At 45.2% G+C, this 12,701-nt stretch overlaps 1 protein-coding gene across 6 annotated transcripts in view; it reads right to left on the reverse strand.

The window, feature by feature from the left end:
• Positions 1–12,701, reverse strand: part of MEGF11 (multiple EGF like domains 11) — a 252,056-nt gene that overhangs the window by 91,358 nt on the left and 147,997 nt on the right. For all 6 annotated transcript variants that reach the window (XM_039723396.1, XM_039723398.1, XM_039723397.1 and 3 more), the window contains one exon: positions 56–302. In XM_039723396.1, the coding sequence (XP_039579330.1) occupies positions 56–302 (247 nt within the window). The remainder of the gene's footprint in view (positions 1–55; positions 303–12,701) is intronic.

The following is a 12,701-nucleotide window of genomic DNA, read 5'->3' on the forward strand; positions in this document are numbered from 1 at the left end:
ACTCCTCGGTTAAACGCGGCCGCCCCAAAGTTCAAGGCAGTCCTGCCGCACTTACAACACGCCGGTGTAGCCGGGCGCGCAGTGGCACTCGCCGGTCTGGTGGTCGCAGGTGGCCCCGTGGTGGCACTGGCACTGGAAGTGGCAGCCCTTGCCGTAGGTGCCCGGCTCGCAGAGCTCCTCGCAGCGCCAGCCGCGGAAGCCGTCGGCGCACACGCAGGCGCCGGTGATGGGGTTGCAGAGCGCTTCGTTCTGGCACTGGCAGCGGTTGCTGCAGTGAGGCCCCCAGTGCTCGCTGTCACAGCCTGCGAACGGACACGGAGTTACCCACGGGGCACACGGGGCTGCCTCACCCCACAGCCCCGTGTGCACCTCGGCCAGAGCCTTCCAAAGGAGCCCCTGCTCCCTAACTGCCCCCCGACCCGGCTTTAACATCTGCCCGCCGACCCGCCCCAGCTTCAGCATCTTCCCCCAAACCCAGCTTCAGCATCTGCCCCCAGACCCAAGTTCAGCATCATCCCCCAGACCCATCTTCAGCATCTTCCCCCCAGACCCAGGGTCAGCATCTTCCCTCAGACCCAGGTTCAGCATCTTCCCCCAGACCCATCTTCAGCATCTTCCCCCCAGACCCAGGGTCAGCATCTTCCCTCAGACCCAGGTTCAGCATCTTCCCCCAGACCCATCTTCAGCATCTTCCCCCCAGACCCAGGGTCAGCATCTTCCCTCAGACCCAGGTTCAGCATCTTCCCCCAGACCCAGGTTCAGCATCTTCCCCCAGACCCAGGTTCAGCATCTTCCCCCCAGGCTCAGCTTTAGGGTGCAAGGACACAATGGGACCACTTTTATACCTAAAGTTGAGGACTTGTTTAACATCTTATTGGATCAGGCCTGAAATCTTTTAATATCCTGTTTCTTAGTGCTTTTAGATTGCTGGAAGGAATGAATTTATAGTGGAATTAGATGCAGAGGGTCACATCCTGCCTGCAGTGCACTTAATGGCAGGTGGTGTTGCCAAGCAAATCCTGTCGATTTAATCATGTCATCAAATATTGTTTCTTTGTTATGTTCCCATAAGATAACATACAAGATAATCTAAAGAAAGCTTTCTCCTTGGTGTTGTTTTCTGATTTATATATGTATTTATTTATTTATTTACTTTTGTTGTCTGGACTAAATAGATGTGAGGAAATAAAATAGCACTGGAGACAGGATGTCCTGAGGCTGCCCAGGCTCAGGGATGAAGGTATGGAGTGAATATATCAGGTAATTCCTGTGCTAATAACAGCAACACAGAAGGAGCCCAAACCCTCTGGCCACTGACATGGAGAGGAGGTTCCCTATAGAATGCATTAAGGCACAGGGAGACCCCTCATGTGACAATCCTGCCACATCCCCTCTCTTTTGAAGAGCATGTGGAGGAGGGGAGAGGGAAGAAGCCCTACAGGAACAGTTTGTCCTGATTTGCTTTTGAAACAGGACCTGTACAACACCTCTTTGAGCTGCATGCACTGAACAGAGCTCAAGCAAACACCTGAGGTCAAGGTTTCCTCAGCAAAAAGTCTGCAAGAAAACAAGGATTTCTTCAGGAGTCTTACCCTCCACTCAGCAGCCTTTCACCATAGCTGTGGCAAGGATGAAGAAAATCCTCATCCTGTTCAGAACAGGCTACTGGGAAGGACACAGTTATTGATGGCTTTCCAGGCACAGCTGGCTGTGCTCAGAGCTGGTTTCAATTTCACCACCAACCCTCCTACGGGTGGTGTAAATCCCACTGCCAGGCTGGAGAGGAGAGTGGAATCCCAGCAACAGGGCTGTCTTCACAAACTCTTTTATTTGCAAACATGGAAACTAATCCCAGGTGACACAGGCTGCCTCTCAGCCCTGGATCTGTTTCTAGGATTAGCCAGGTAAATGTAAAGCTCACTTAAGCCTGGTGCTTTTGTCCTAGAAATTTCATAGCCCTTTTCTTCTACAGTATTTGGCTATAAACTCACACTGCAAAACTGCCTCTATCCATTAATTTTGGCAATATTTTTATTTATTAACCTTCATTTTGAGAAGGAGGATACTCATTGGTCAGTGTGAGGCTATCCAACAGAAAAAGAGGACAGCTCTTAGTTAATTTGAACTGCTGATTATCAGTTTACAAATTTGTGTTGTTAAAAGCTGAAATAAACCCCCAGAAGACAATTCCAAGGTCTCCAAAAGATCTGCAGGGTGTTAGAGGATACAGGTGCAGAGGTTTCATGTCCTGCAGAGAGCAGAGCACACCACGTCCCCCTGTGCACAATCCCACTCGTGCCTCACCCCAGCTCCTTTATTGCTTTGCCTCACTTCCCCCCGGCTGTAAGCAGGGATGATAGCTCCTCTCTAACACCACTGGGAGCCAAGCAAACAAAATCTTACTCTTTATAAGACTTAAATTATTACTGAGAATCTGTGGGAAGAGATGATCTATCTTTATTTCACATAGACACTTGCTAAGGCTGTGTGAGCCTTCTGGGGCAGGGAGCAAAGCTGCTGGAGCTGCTGGAGTTCCCCAGCAATTTCCATTCCAGAAACACTGATTTGTTTTCTGCACAACTTGAACATCAAGGGATGCAGTTCTGCACCTCCATAAAGAACACAAACCTGAAGCACACAAGCACAGCTGATGTCCCTCAGCACAGGAAAGTGGAGTTCAGGGATCAAACTGCACCCTGCGTGCTCTGGGGATTGATTCCTGCTTCCCACACCTCACATCAGAGCCCCAGCTGCAGACTGTGGCTTCTTCTGAGCTGATACAGCTCCAGTTGCAATTAATTTCCCTAATATGAATAAATAACACTCATTACAAGATATGATTCTATCCTTGCTCTTTCGTGTCTCAGGTGGGTGCTCCAAGCATCCGACTTGTCTGCTGGGTTTGTGTTTTTCACTTTGAAGGGAAGTGAAGGAAAAAGAAAACCATTTGTAGGAAGGGATTAATCATTTCCCATCATTAGTTCAAGCATCTTGTTTCAACTGTACAGTGCCTGCCCCAAACACAGCTCCTTTTCTGTAAGCCCATCCTGTTGGAACACTTATTTACAAGCAGTATTTGGTCCTGTTTATTTCCTTGTCTTGGTTTTTTTTTTGTTGGTTTTCTTTCCCCTTTCCTCTAAGTCCCATATTGCAGTGAGTCCAACGACTGTGGAGTCATTTCATTGGAACACGATGTGATATTTATATAATGATATAATGATAACTCTGAGATCTGCACTGTGGGCACTTCTGTACCTTTACCAAGGTAGATAGAGGGATGATAAGCTGAAATCCAGGTACTTATTCATACAATTAACTCCACTGAGCGCAGCAGGCTCGCTCAGGTGTGAGACTAATTGAGTGTGTAAGTGGCTACAGGACTGGGATCCAGTAGCTCCTGGTAGAGAATTGCAAAACAGAAGAAACAAAAGACTTCAGCAACCAAAAGGTATTTTTTCTCTATACACCAGTGGGACAAATCCTGGTGGTGTATGACAGTGACTCCAGGTTCTGGGACAGAGACAGAGAGCAGAGCAGGCTCAGAGCCACGGGATCCTGCTGCACTTTGGGACCATCAGCAAGGTCTCCCATGGATGAGGAGAGACCATTTTAAACCCCAGCCCCAGCCTAGCACAGCCTGATCCTGCTCTTGTTGATTGCCTCAGTGAGTTACTGCAATAGAGATAAATAATAACAGCAACAACGTGTGAACAGAGAGCTGATTAAAGCTCACACGAGCGCTCTGCTGTAAATGCAGATGCCATTAAAAATGTCAAAATGATACAGAGACTTTAACCAGACCATCAATAAGGAAAGCAACCTGAGAGAGGTGATGTCAGGGAGGTACAAATGCTCCCCTTAGCTGCATGTGGGGATGTCAATACCGTGAGGGATGAGGCTGAAACAGCCCCTGTTCTCATGGGAGATGCTACATTGAAGGAAACTGCCATATTTCAGGTACATGTCCACATTCCCTGGCAAACGTGCTAACTTCCTCACTTTTTCACCTTTGGAAATGTGGCTGGAGATGAGCTGTCACCAGTAAAAATGAATAAGGCTGGGTGCCCAAGCACAATCACACTGGTGTGCACAGGGTGCTGGGACAGGGGAGGGATTCTCTCCTCAATGGAGACTGCTCAGAGCAGCACCAAGGGTTTTCCTTCTATTGCCACTCCCACACTGAAACCTCAACTCCTTCCTGAAGTGAGGGCTAATTCCTGCAGGCTCTGCAAATAGAATCATCAAATCATAGAATCCCTAAGGTTGGAAAAGACCTCCAAGATCACCAAGTCCAACTTTCAGCTGAGCACCCCCTTGCCTACTAAACCACATCATGAAGTGCCACATCTGCTTGTTTTTGAACCCTTCCAGGGATGGTGACTCCATCACTTCCCTGTTCCAGTGCTTAACCAGTCCTGCAGTGAAGAAATGTTCCTGCTGTGGTCGTGCATGGCATCCTGTTGGCTGTGTCCTGGTGAATGCACCTCGAGGACACAGGGAAGTGCTGCTGTGCTCCCCAAGGGCTGGTTATCCCTGCGGGGATGATGAGGGGGTTGCTGTGGTCTGGGTCAATAGGGACTCAGTGCAGCAGCACAAGTCACACACAATGAAGCAAACACAGGAGTTTGAAAAGGTAAGAGACAAATAAAAGGACTCCCAAGGAAGGGGTGGCATTTATGGAGTGACTCATCCCAATGAGAGAGAGTCAAAAGTGCTATTCCAGAGCTTTTCCATCGCTGCACACACACCATTCAAATGAAAGAATATGCTTCTACCACAGCAGCATCACAACCTGTGGTCTCAAGGTCTGAGTTTATTCTGCTCTCATCAGCATCAGCCTCCCTGTGGCTCTTTTATAGCCAGGGCCAGTTCTGTATTGCAGGTCTGCAAAGTCAGTGGGATGCTCACAAACATCCTGCACAAAGCACAGCTGAAAAAACCCAGTGTCTGATTTCCTTGGCCCAAGGACTCAGGACCATATTGGGCTGATGGGGAACTTCAATTAATCCACACTTTAAAGCAGCTTTCTACAAATTTGCTAAAGCACAGAACGTGCTCCTATTCAATAATCAATATTCTGGAATATTTCCAAATTAAGTTTGTAATGTTTAAATGAGATACTAGCCCTTAAAAATGCAAACAGGAAATAAAATTAACTTATTAAATCTAGGAGGACATGGTTAAAGAGAGATTATTTTAGAATTTACTTTGAAATTAGGACTAGATTCTCCTCTTAATGTAACTGTAGTGTTGTAAAATGATTCTATGCATACAAATTGAGGTGAAATGTGGATTTAGCTCTGGGTGGGGTTTTTTTTGTCTAATTCAGTTTTGGAATCAGATGGTTGACCCAGGTAATGCAAAGCAGGCAAAGAAACAGCAAAAGGTAAAACATATACCTGAATATAATGAAGGAAAATTTAAAATAATCAATTAGGTTTTTATTCCCTGCACTTTATTCAGCAGGAGAATTACAGCTCTGTGCTGCACTGTGCCTGCTCCCTGCACAAACATGACTCCTTTTGGGACAGTTCAATGCCTTGGCAAACAGAAGCCAAGCAATAGGTTTGGAACAAGGTCCATGAAGAGGGAATTCCCCTACAATGACACTTCCCAGCACTTTGTGCTGGCTCTGAGCAGAGCTGAGCCCCTCAAGTGACACGAACACACTGCTAAAGGCATGAGCCAGGTCACTGACAAATCACCTGCTGACCTGCTTGATTCCACCCCAAAAAACCTCTGTCTCATAAGACTGATCACCCTTGCAATGTCTAACACATGTTAATAACACTCAAAAAAACCCTGATTTTCAGAAGTACCCATCAAAAATGTTCATCCAAATGCTTAGAGACCGACATTCTAATTCCATCATTTCACCAGCTGGGACACCTTCCCCTGTCCTACACCCAGGGGTGTGCTCATGTGTCCCCAGTGAAAATTCACCTGTACTCAATCAAACGATAAAAAATGCAATTTGCAGATACTCAGTGCCACCCCTGGATAACTCATTACCTGCCTTCCTCCAAGATTCCAACCGTATGAAAAGCAATCTGAAATTAAAGACTTCAGGGCCTTAGCAGGGCTCCTCTTACAATTTTTCCTGGGAGCAGCCACGGGCCACTGGCTGTTTAATCTCTGTGCAGTGAGTGGCCCACAGGGAGGATTCCAGCCCTGTGCTCTCAGTCCATCACCCACGTGTCAGGGCTTTGCTCTGTCCCTGCTGATGAACCACCTGAGCATCAGCCTGATGATACTCTTGAAGAGATTTTTCTTATTCTTCATTTGCTTTCATTTGGTTCCCCAAAGCAAACAGGGAGCATCCCATGTAAATAAGACATTTGACTTATGGAGCTGATGTCACAGAAATAAAATGTCAGATTAAAGGTTGGAAGGACAGCAGCAATTCAGTACTTGAGCCTATGAATTACGATGTTTTCTTTAATTATGTGAGCACAGGGTACCCTGGCACTTGCTGACTTCTGAGCTTGCAGCTTTGCAGCCTTAAGGTTCCCAGTCCTGGATTCGTTTTATCTCCAAAGCCAGACTTTCAGTCACAGCTCACACAATTATAATGAAGAAAATGCCAGTCTCAGTGTTTACCACTCTAAGACTGCCCAGAGAATGTATTTTGCATATGTAAATATGCAGTTGTGTATCCACCCAAAAGGAAAACCCCTGGGGTTAATCTGAGGCTGGCAGGACTCACAATCAGTCTCATCCTCCCAGTTTATGGATCAGTCTTCATCAGGTAGGAATGGAAAGCTGGGAAGGAAACATCAGCTGATTTTTCCCAAAATGAATAAATTATTACTCACAGGAAGAAATCAACCTCATTTTGTGTTTAGGGTTTTTTTTCCCCTTTCTTAATGACAGGAGAACAGATTTTCATCCTTCAAGAAAGATTTTGCTGATTCTCCCTGAAGTTCCTGCTCTGAATCAGATACAGAACATGTGGCTGATTTGGGCCCTGATTTAATCTTGGATGATGATCCCATTAGTCACTGACTCCCTAACATGTGGTACCTAACTCAGGCTCAGCACTTTAGAGACCCTGCAGTTTATTTAGTACCCTCGGAGGAAACATTTCCTTTCCAAAGTAATTCTTGTTTAAAGAACATTCCTACGGTATTCTGTAGAATGCTTACAACAGTTACCTAGCTGAGGTTTGTCTTTTGGGTAAATGAAAACAAAATCACTCCAAGTCAAAGAAAAGCTAAGTATTTGGATGTCAGCCTCATCAAATTCTGTAATGAACTCAATATATTTTGGAACCAGGAAAAAGGAAGAAACAACTTCTACTCCTGACAGATATTGAAGTGTGGTGCTTACAGAATTTCTACTAAGAGTTATTTTGACAGACGCCTCAAAAGAAGTGAAAATTAGAACATTAAAAAAACCTGAGAATATTTCCTATTTCTTTTTGTAGAAATTACTGCTCTGTTTAATGAGCCTTTAACTCTACTGACACTCTGGATCTTACAAGGAGTTTAAAATCATGAAACGCTTCATAAGGGAGCGACAACATTCTATACAACACTGGCAGCTTGTCTTCTCATTATAATTTTTGTGGAGAAGATGCTGCATTCTTTAAAATGTTGTGGTTTTTTTTTTTTTAGTGTCATATTAATGGGAGGCAAAGTCTGTTCTTTAATTAGAATTTTACTGTGGTGAATTAAAAAATACATGGGCAGAGTATCAAGAGTCTAATAAAACTAAATGAAGATACTATCTTTCCTCTGTATGAAACCCAGCAGTCTTTGCTCTGGCAAAACTTCCATCAATACTTCATTATTATTGTCTAGGACAGGCTTGTAATAATAATATCTGCAAGTAACTTACTTCCAAATTCAGTCTTCCAACTGGGTAAAACATTCTCTCTCAACATCTGTAATGGACTTTAGATGTTTTCATTGACTAGGTAATGAAATTTTCTGGTAATGCCTCTGCACAGAAGTAAAATCAGTTTTGCCTGCAAGCAGGGGTAGAAATACACTGGAAATGCCTAAAACACTGCAGGACAGGGATAGGGAGGAGATACAGCCTTCAAGAAGTCAGTGTTGGAGGGGCTCAGGGGTGGTGGCAGCAGAGCTGCTCAGAGAGGCCTCTGACCCTGGAGATTTGGAGCTGTGGACACAACAGCAGTGCCTGCTGTGAAAAAGCCACAGGTAATACCCACATGGGCTTCTTCCTACTCTGAATAATCTAAATAGACAAGCAAGGCAGTTGTGGGAGGAGGAGCAAACCCCCCTGGGTTCAGTAATTGCAGCTGACTTTGGGGCAGTTTGGAGCAGACCCACAGGGCCACTGAAGCTGCAGGAGGCTGCCCAGGCTGGCTGCCCTTCAGCCACATCCCCCCCCAGGATAACTTCATGCTTCACCTGGGGAATCCAGCACGTGGAAAGCAGCCTGGTCCAACCCCTGGGGTCACCTTTCCAGCCTGTGTGACTGCAGAGGATCGAGCAGGACCAACCCTGCCAGCCAAGCTCTAGGGATGTGCTCAGCTCCTTGTTTTTCACAGAGCACAAACCTGGCCTTGTCGAAGGTCATCCTGCTGATGTTTTGCCAGATAGGCAATATCTCTTTATTTGCAGTTAAAGCAGTGCTTAAAGGAGAAAAGCTTCTTGTCACTACAACAAGGAGTAGAGGATGTTCCTTCTCCCTGTCCTTCCTATGCAGGGATGTGTCCCTTCTCTTGCAGCTGCTGAGCAGAGGGAGCAGAATTGAGACCTGGATTTGCTGATCAGGATTGGCCAAGCAGTGGGGAAAATCAAGACATGGATATGAAAGAAATGCTGGATCCACCACAGCAGCTGCAAATTGTACCATAAAGTTTCCCCTTCAGGGGGATGGATAAGCACATCCTTCATGCATAACATAACTCGCAGCCCTGACTCATCAGTCATTTTTAAGATGGTCAATAAGCAATTTATTTTATTGTGTTGATATTGAAACACAAAGTAAACACTGTGGATTGTGGTATTTGCTTTTATTTCCAATAGTGTAGCGGGGGAGTAAAAAGAACCACTTAGTCTCTTTGCTACAATTCCCTCCTAATGACTAATCATAGAATCCTGGAATGGTTTGGGTAGGAAAGGACCTTAAAGAACTTGTTCCACCCCCTGCCGTGGGCGGGGACACCTTCCTTCCACTATCCCAGGTGGCTGCAAGCCCTGCCCAGCCCAGATTTGGACACTCCCAGAATCCAGGGGCAGCCGCAGCTCCTCTGGGCACCTGTGCCAGGACCTCTCCACCCTCCTAGGGCAGAATTCCTTCCTACCATCTAAGCAAAATCTCTCTTCTTTTAGTTTAAAGCCCCTCCCCCTTGTCCTATCACTGGGTCACCTGTGCACTGCTCTTCAACTGAACAATATCAGCTTAAAGGATGTTCTGCCCCAGCAACTGAATCTAGGAAAAATCTTACCTTTTCTAGTGTGAATTCTGTTACTTACAGACATTCAGAGAGAATTAGAGCAGCAGAAAGCCCAGTGGCCTTTGAAAAAGGGGTGTCTTTTATATCTAAAACAGTTCAAAGGCTTGCAAAAAGCTGTGTGCAGGTATCCACACCAGCTACTTGCTGTTCTCCTTTCTTCTGGGCATACTTGAACCTTCACATGGCTCTTTAATGTTACCTAATGTCTTCAAGATATCTTAAATACACTGCTGCCTTTCTCTCATAAACCATTAATAGTAATGTCCCTTTCAGGCACAGAAAAAGAAACAGTTTTGTAAAAAACTCTTGCCCTATGTGACCCAATAAAAACTGGAACGTTCACTCATCTAAACACATTGTGAGACTCAGCACAGCCTCTGCAAACCTTTCTGATATTTACCAACAGAAAACAGCAAGTCTGAAACTACTGGTGGGGAAAAAAAAAAGCAAAAATACTGAAATATTAGAATATGACACTCTCTTCTCACATCACTCAGCCAGAGAGATGTGGGATGTGCTTTTAGTAAAGAGATAATAATGAGGCAGACAAATACTGCATAGCTAAAATACCAGGAGCCAAAGCCTGTGTGTCCCTGGGTGTGCTGGGAAAGGCAGAGGACACAGAGCCCTGCATCAGGAGAGGTTTATGCCAGAAAAATTCCAGTGTCCCTAGAGCAGCTCCTTGGACTGCACCAGTGCTGCAGCTCTCCTGCACCACTTCTTTAGGATGCAAATGCTGAGAGAGCAGAGCAGCCTCAGCAAGCAAAGCACCAGCCCCGAGTGCTGGGCAGAACATTCAGGCACCTCTCTGTGCCCCTTCAGCTTCCTCTGCCCACCAGTGGGGCTTGGGTTTCCTTCTGGAGAGCCAGGCAGGAGCAGAAAGTCTTGTATCATAAATTATTGAGATTGGATGTCTAAACTTTGGTATTTTATTTTGACTTCCCAACATGTTCCAATGTTGTTCACAGAAGCGTAAATTAATGCCAATTTCTAAAGCAGAAGTTGCTCTAAACTGGGAAGTGAAACTTTTTTGTTATGATGTTAAAAACAGACAATTCTTAAACAGTTTTACATTCTGAAAAACAGGCTGATCAAAACTGTTCATGCTCACAATCAGTTAGGGGTGTACTGAGCTGAAATGTTTTGACAAAATCCCAGCCATATGGAAGCCGGTGCTTTCGGAACAGTTCCCCATTGTGGATTCCTGCATTAAGCCATCAAGTGTCAGGCAGGCAGAAACACGAAATCATCACTCCACATGTTTTTTCCTCATTGTTTACAAACAACCTGGTTGTGCCTGCAGCATTATCCGTGGGTCAGCCTCAGAGAAGCCAGGACAATCCCCACAGCAGCTCCACTTCCCTGGCTTGGGGTGTTCCTGGGGGTTCAGCTGCAGCCCGAGGAACTGTGGAACAGCTTCACCCCGCATTAATTTAATTTCTCTGTTTTTTTGTGGCAATTGCCACTGACAAGGAAAAAGCAAAACAGACACACGTGTTCCTGGCTGGACAGCAGCAGGGAAGTGAATGGGATTTTGCTGGAAGAGAGCACAGCACCTGTGCATTAAAGGTTTAAATGCCAGACTCCCTTAAAGGTTCAGATCTCTACATTCTCCTAGAGGCAGCAGAGAAATGCCTTAAAAATCACAGGGAAAAAGAGGTTTTCTGATGAGACCATCACCTAAATTGTCGCTGGCCATGCTGCACAGTGCCATCAGCAGCACCTCAGGCTCACCCCAATGCCCTTTGCAGCCAGGGAATTTCTTTCCATCATCTGTAATCATCTCTGATAAGGGCTGGCCTCCGTGGGTTAAGTGAGTGCCATCTGGAAAATGACACGGATTCCACACCTTTGCTGTTTCCTTGGCTAAGAAAGGTGCCCTGCTCCCTGCAGAACCTCTGAGCAGAGCAAACACCAAACCCCCCCAATATGAAATAGTCAATGAGCAGAAGGAGGCACGAGCCCACAACAGGAACCACCCAGGGAAATGCTGGATGTTCCTGATGCCTGTAGGATGGTGACTGTGTGGTGGGTGGTGATTTAGGAATGCTGCTGACACACATGCACAAATCTGATGACACAGGAAATTAGCATCCGTTCCTCTCCCCCTGCTTCAGAAGAATTACTAAATATAGCTCACTCTTTAAATATTAAGGATATCTGCAGAATGTTGTTGTTTTTGAAAGGGCTCTTTCCTGACTGGATTTTCCTCATCAGGCTTAGTAATCAAGTTGTTTTATTTGGAATGGATAATTATTAGTTGAGTGATTAATTATTCAGAGTACATTACTAAAAAAAATTCAAAGTATGCTGGTGTAATAAAAAAGTGACAATATGCAACTATTTGGGTTCTAAACTGTGCAATAGGATCAGAACATGTAGGGTCTGTTGGTATGTAAATTGGTTTTGCACATTTAACAGAATTGCCTCCATCACCAGTGTCCCATGCAAACACTGGTCAATTCTCAAGGTCCATCTATGACCTGGAAAATGTATTTAATCACCCTTTCATAGAAGGGAAACGGAGAGAGTCAAATTACATTAAACTACAAAACTCCCCAGAAAGGAAGTGATAGCACTGAGATAGGACAGCTCCAAGATCTAAAGTTCAATTTATGCTAAAAGTACCTTATAGTATATTATTTCCACTCCATTTATAGTCCTGTGCTGAATGAAACAGATGAAAAATGACTCTTTAATGTATATAGAGATTAATTAATAAAGTATTTCTTCTCTTTCTCATCAATAGCAGTGTTTTAAAAGTGGAAAGTTGGTACAAAGAGCATCCCTGGGATGCAATCTGCAGTGGGACGTGGCTGTGCAGGACTTGAACATCCAGGGGCAGGGACCCAGCCCCTCCATCCTGCTCAGCCAGGGCTGGGACACTGAGTGACACTTCTGGGATTCTCCCTCCTGCTTTTCCAGGTCCCAGTTCCACCACTCTCTCTAAGGAAATCTGGGATTCTCCAGGTTTGTTTCTCTCCATTTGCTTCCATCCCCATTAACCCTGACAGTGTTTCTTACAGACCTTTGCTGATCTTCTCTCTCACTTGCTCTCTAACAAACCAAACCCAAGTTACACAATATTTGCTGCAAAATTTTCCATAGACTGTGCTGGGACCTGGGAGGTTTTGTTTTCCTGCTGATTGCCAGGGTTGCACTATTGGAATTTTTGCAAGGCAAGGGATCCAAAAGGCAGTAAAACTCCACAGACAGAGACTGCTGGAGTTTCTTCAAGTATTTGTTAATTAAAATTGTTACAAGTAAATGA

Source organism: Passer montanus, unplaced genomic scaffold (genome assembly GCF_014805655.1).
Source record: "Passer montanus isolate IOZ18808 unplaced genomic scaffold, ASM1480565v1 scaffold5, whole genome shotgun sequence".
Lineage (NCBI taxonomy): Eukaryota > Metazoa > Chordata > Aves > Passeriformes > Passeridae > Passer > Passer montanus.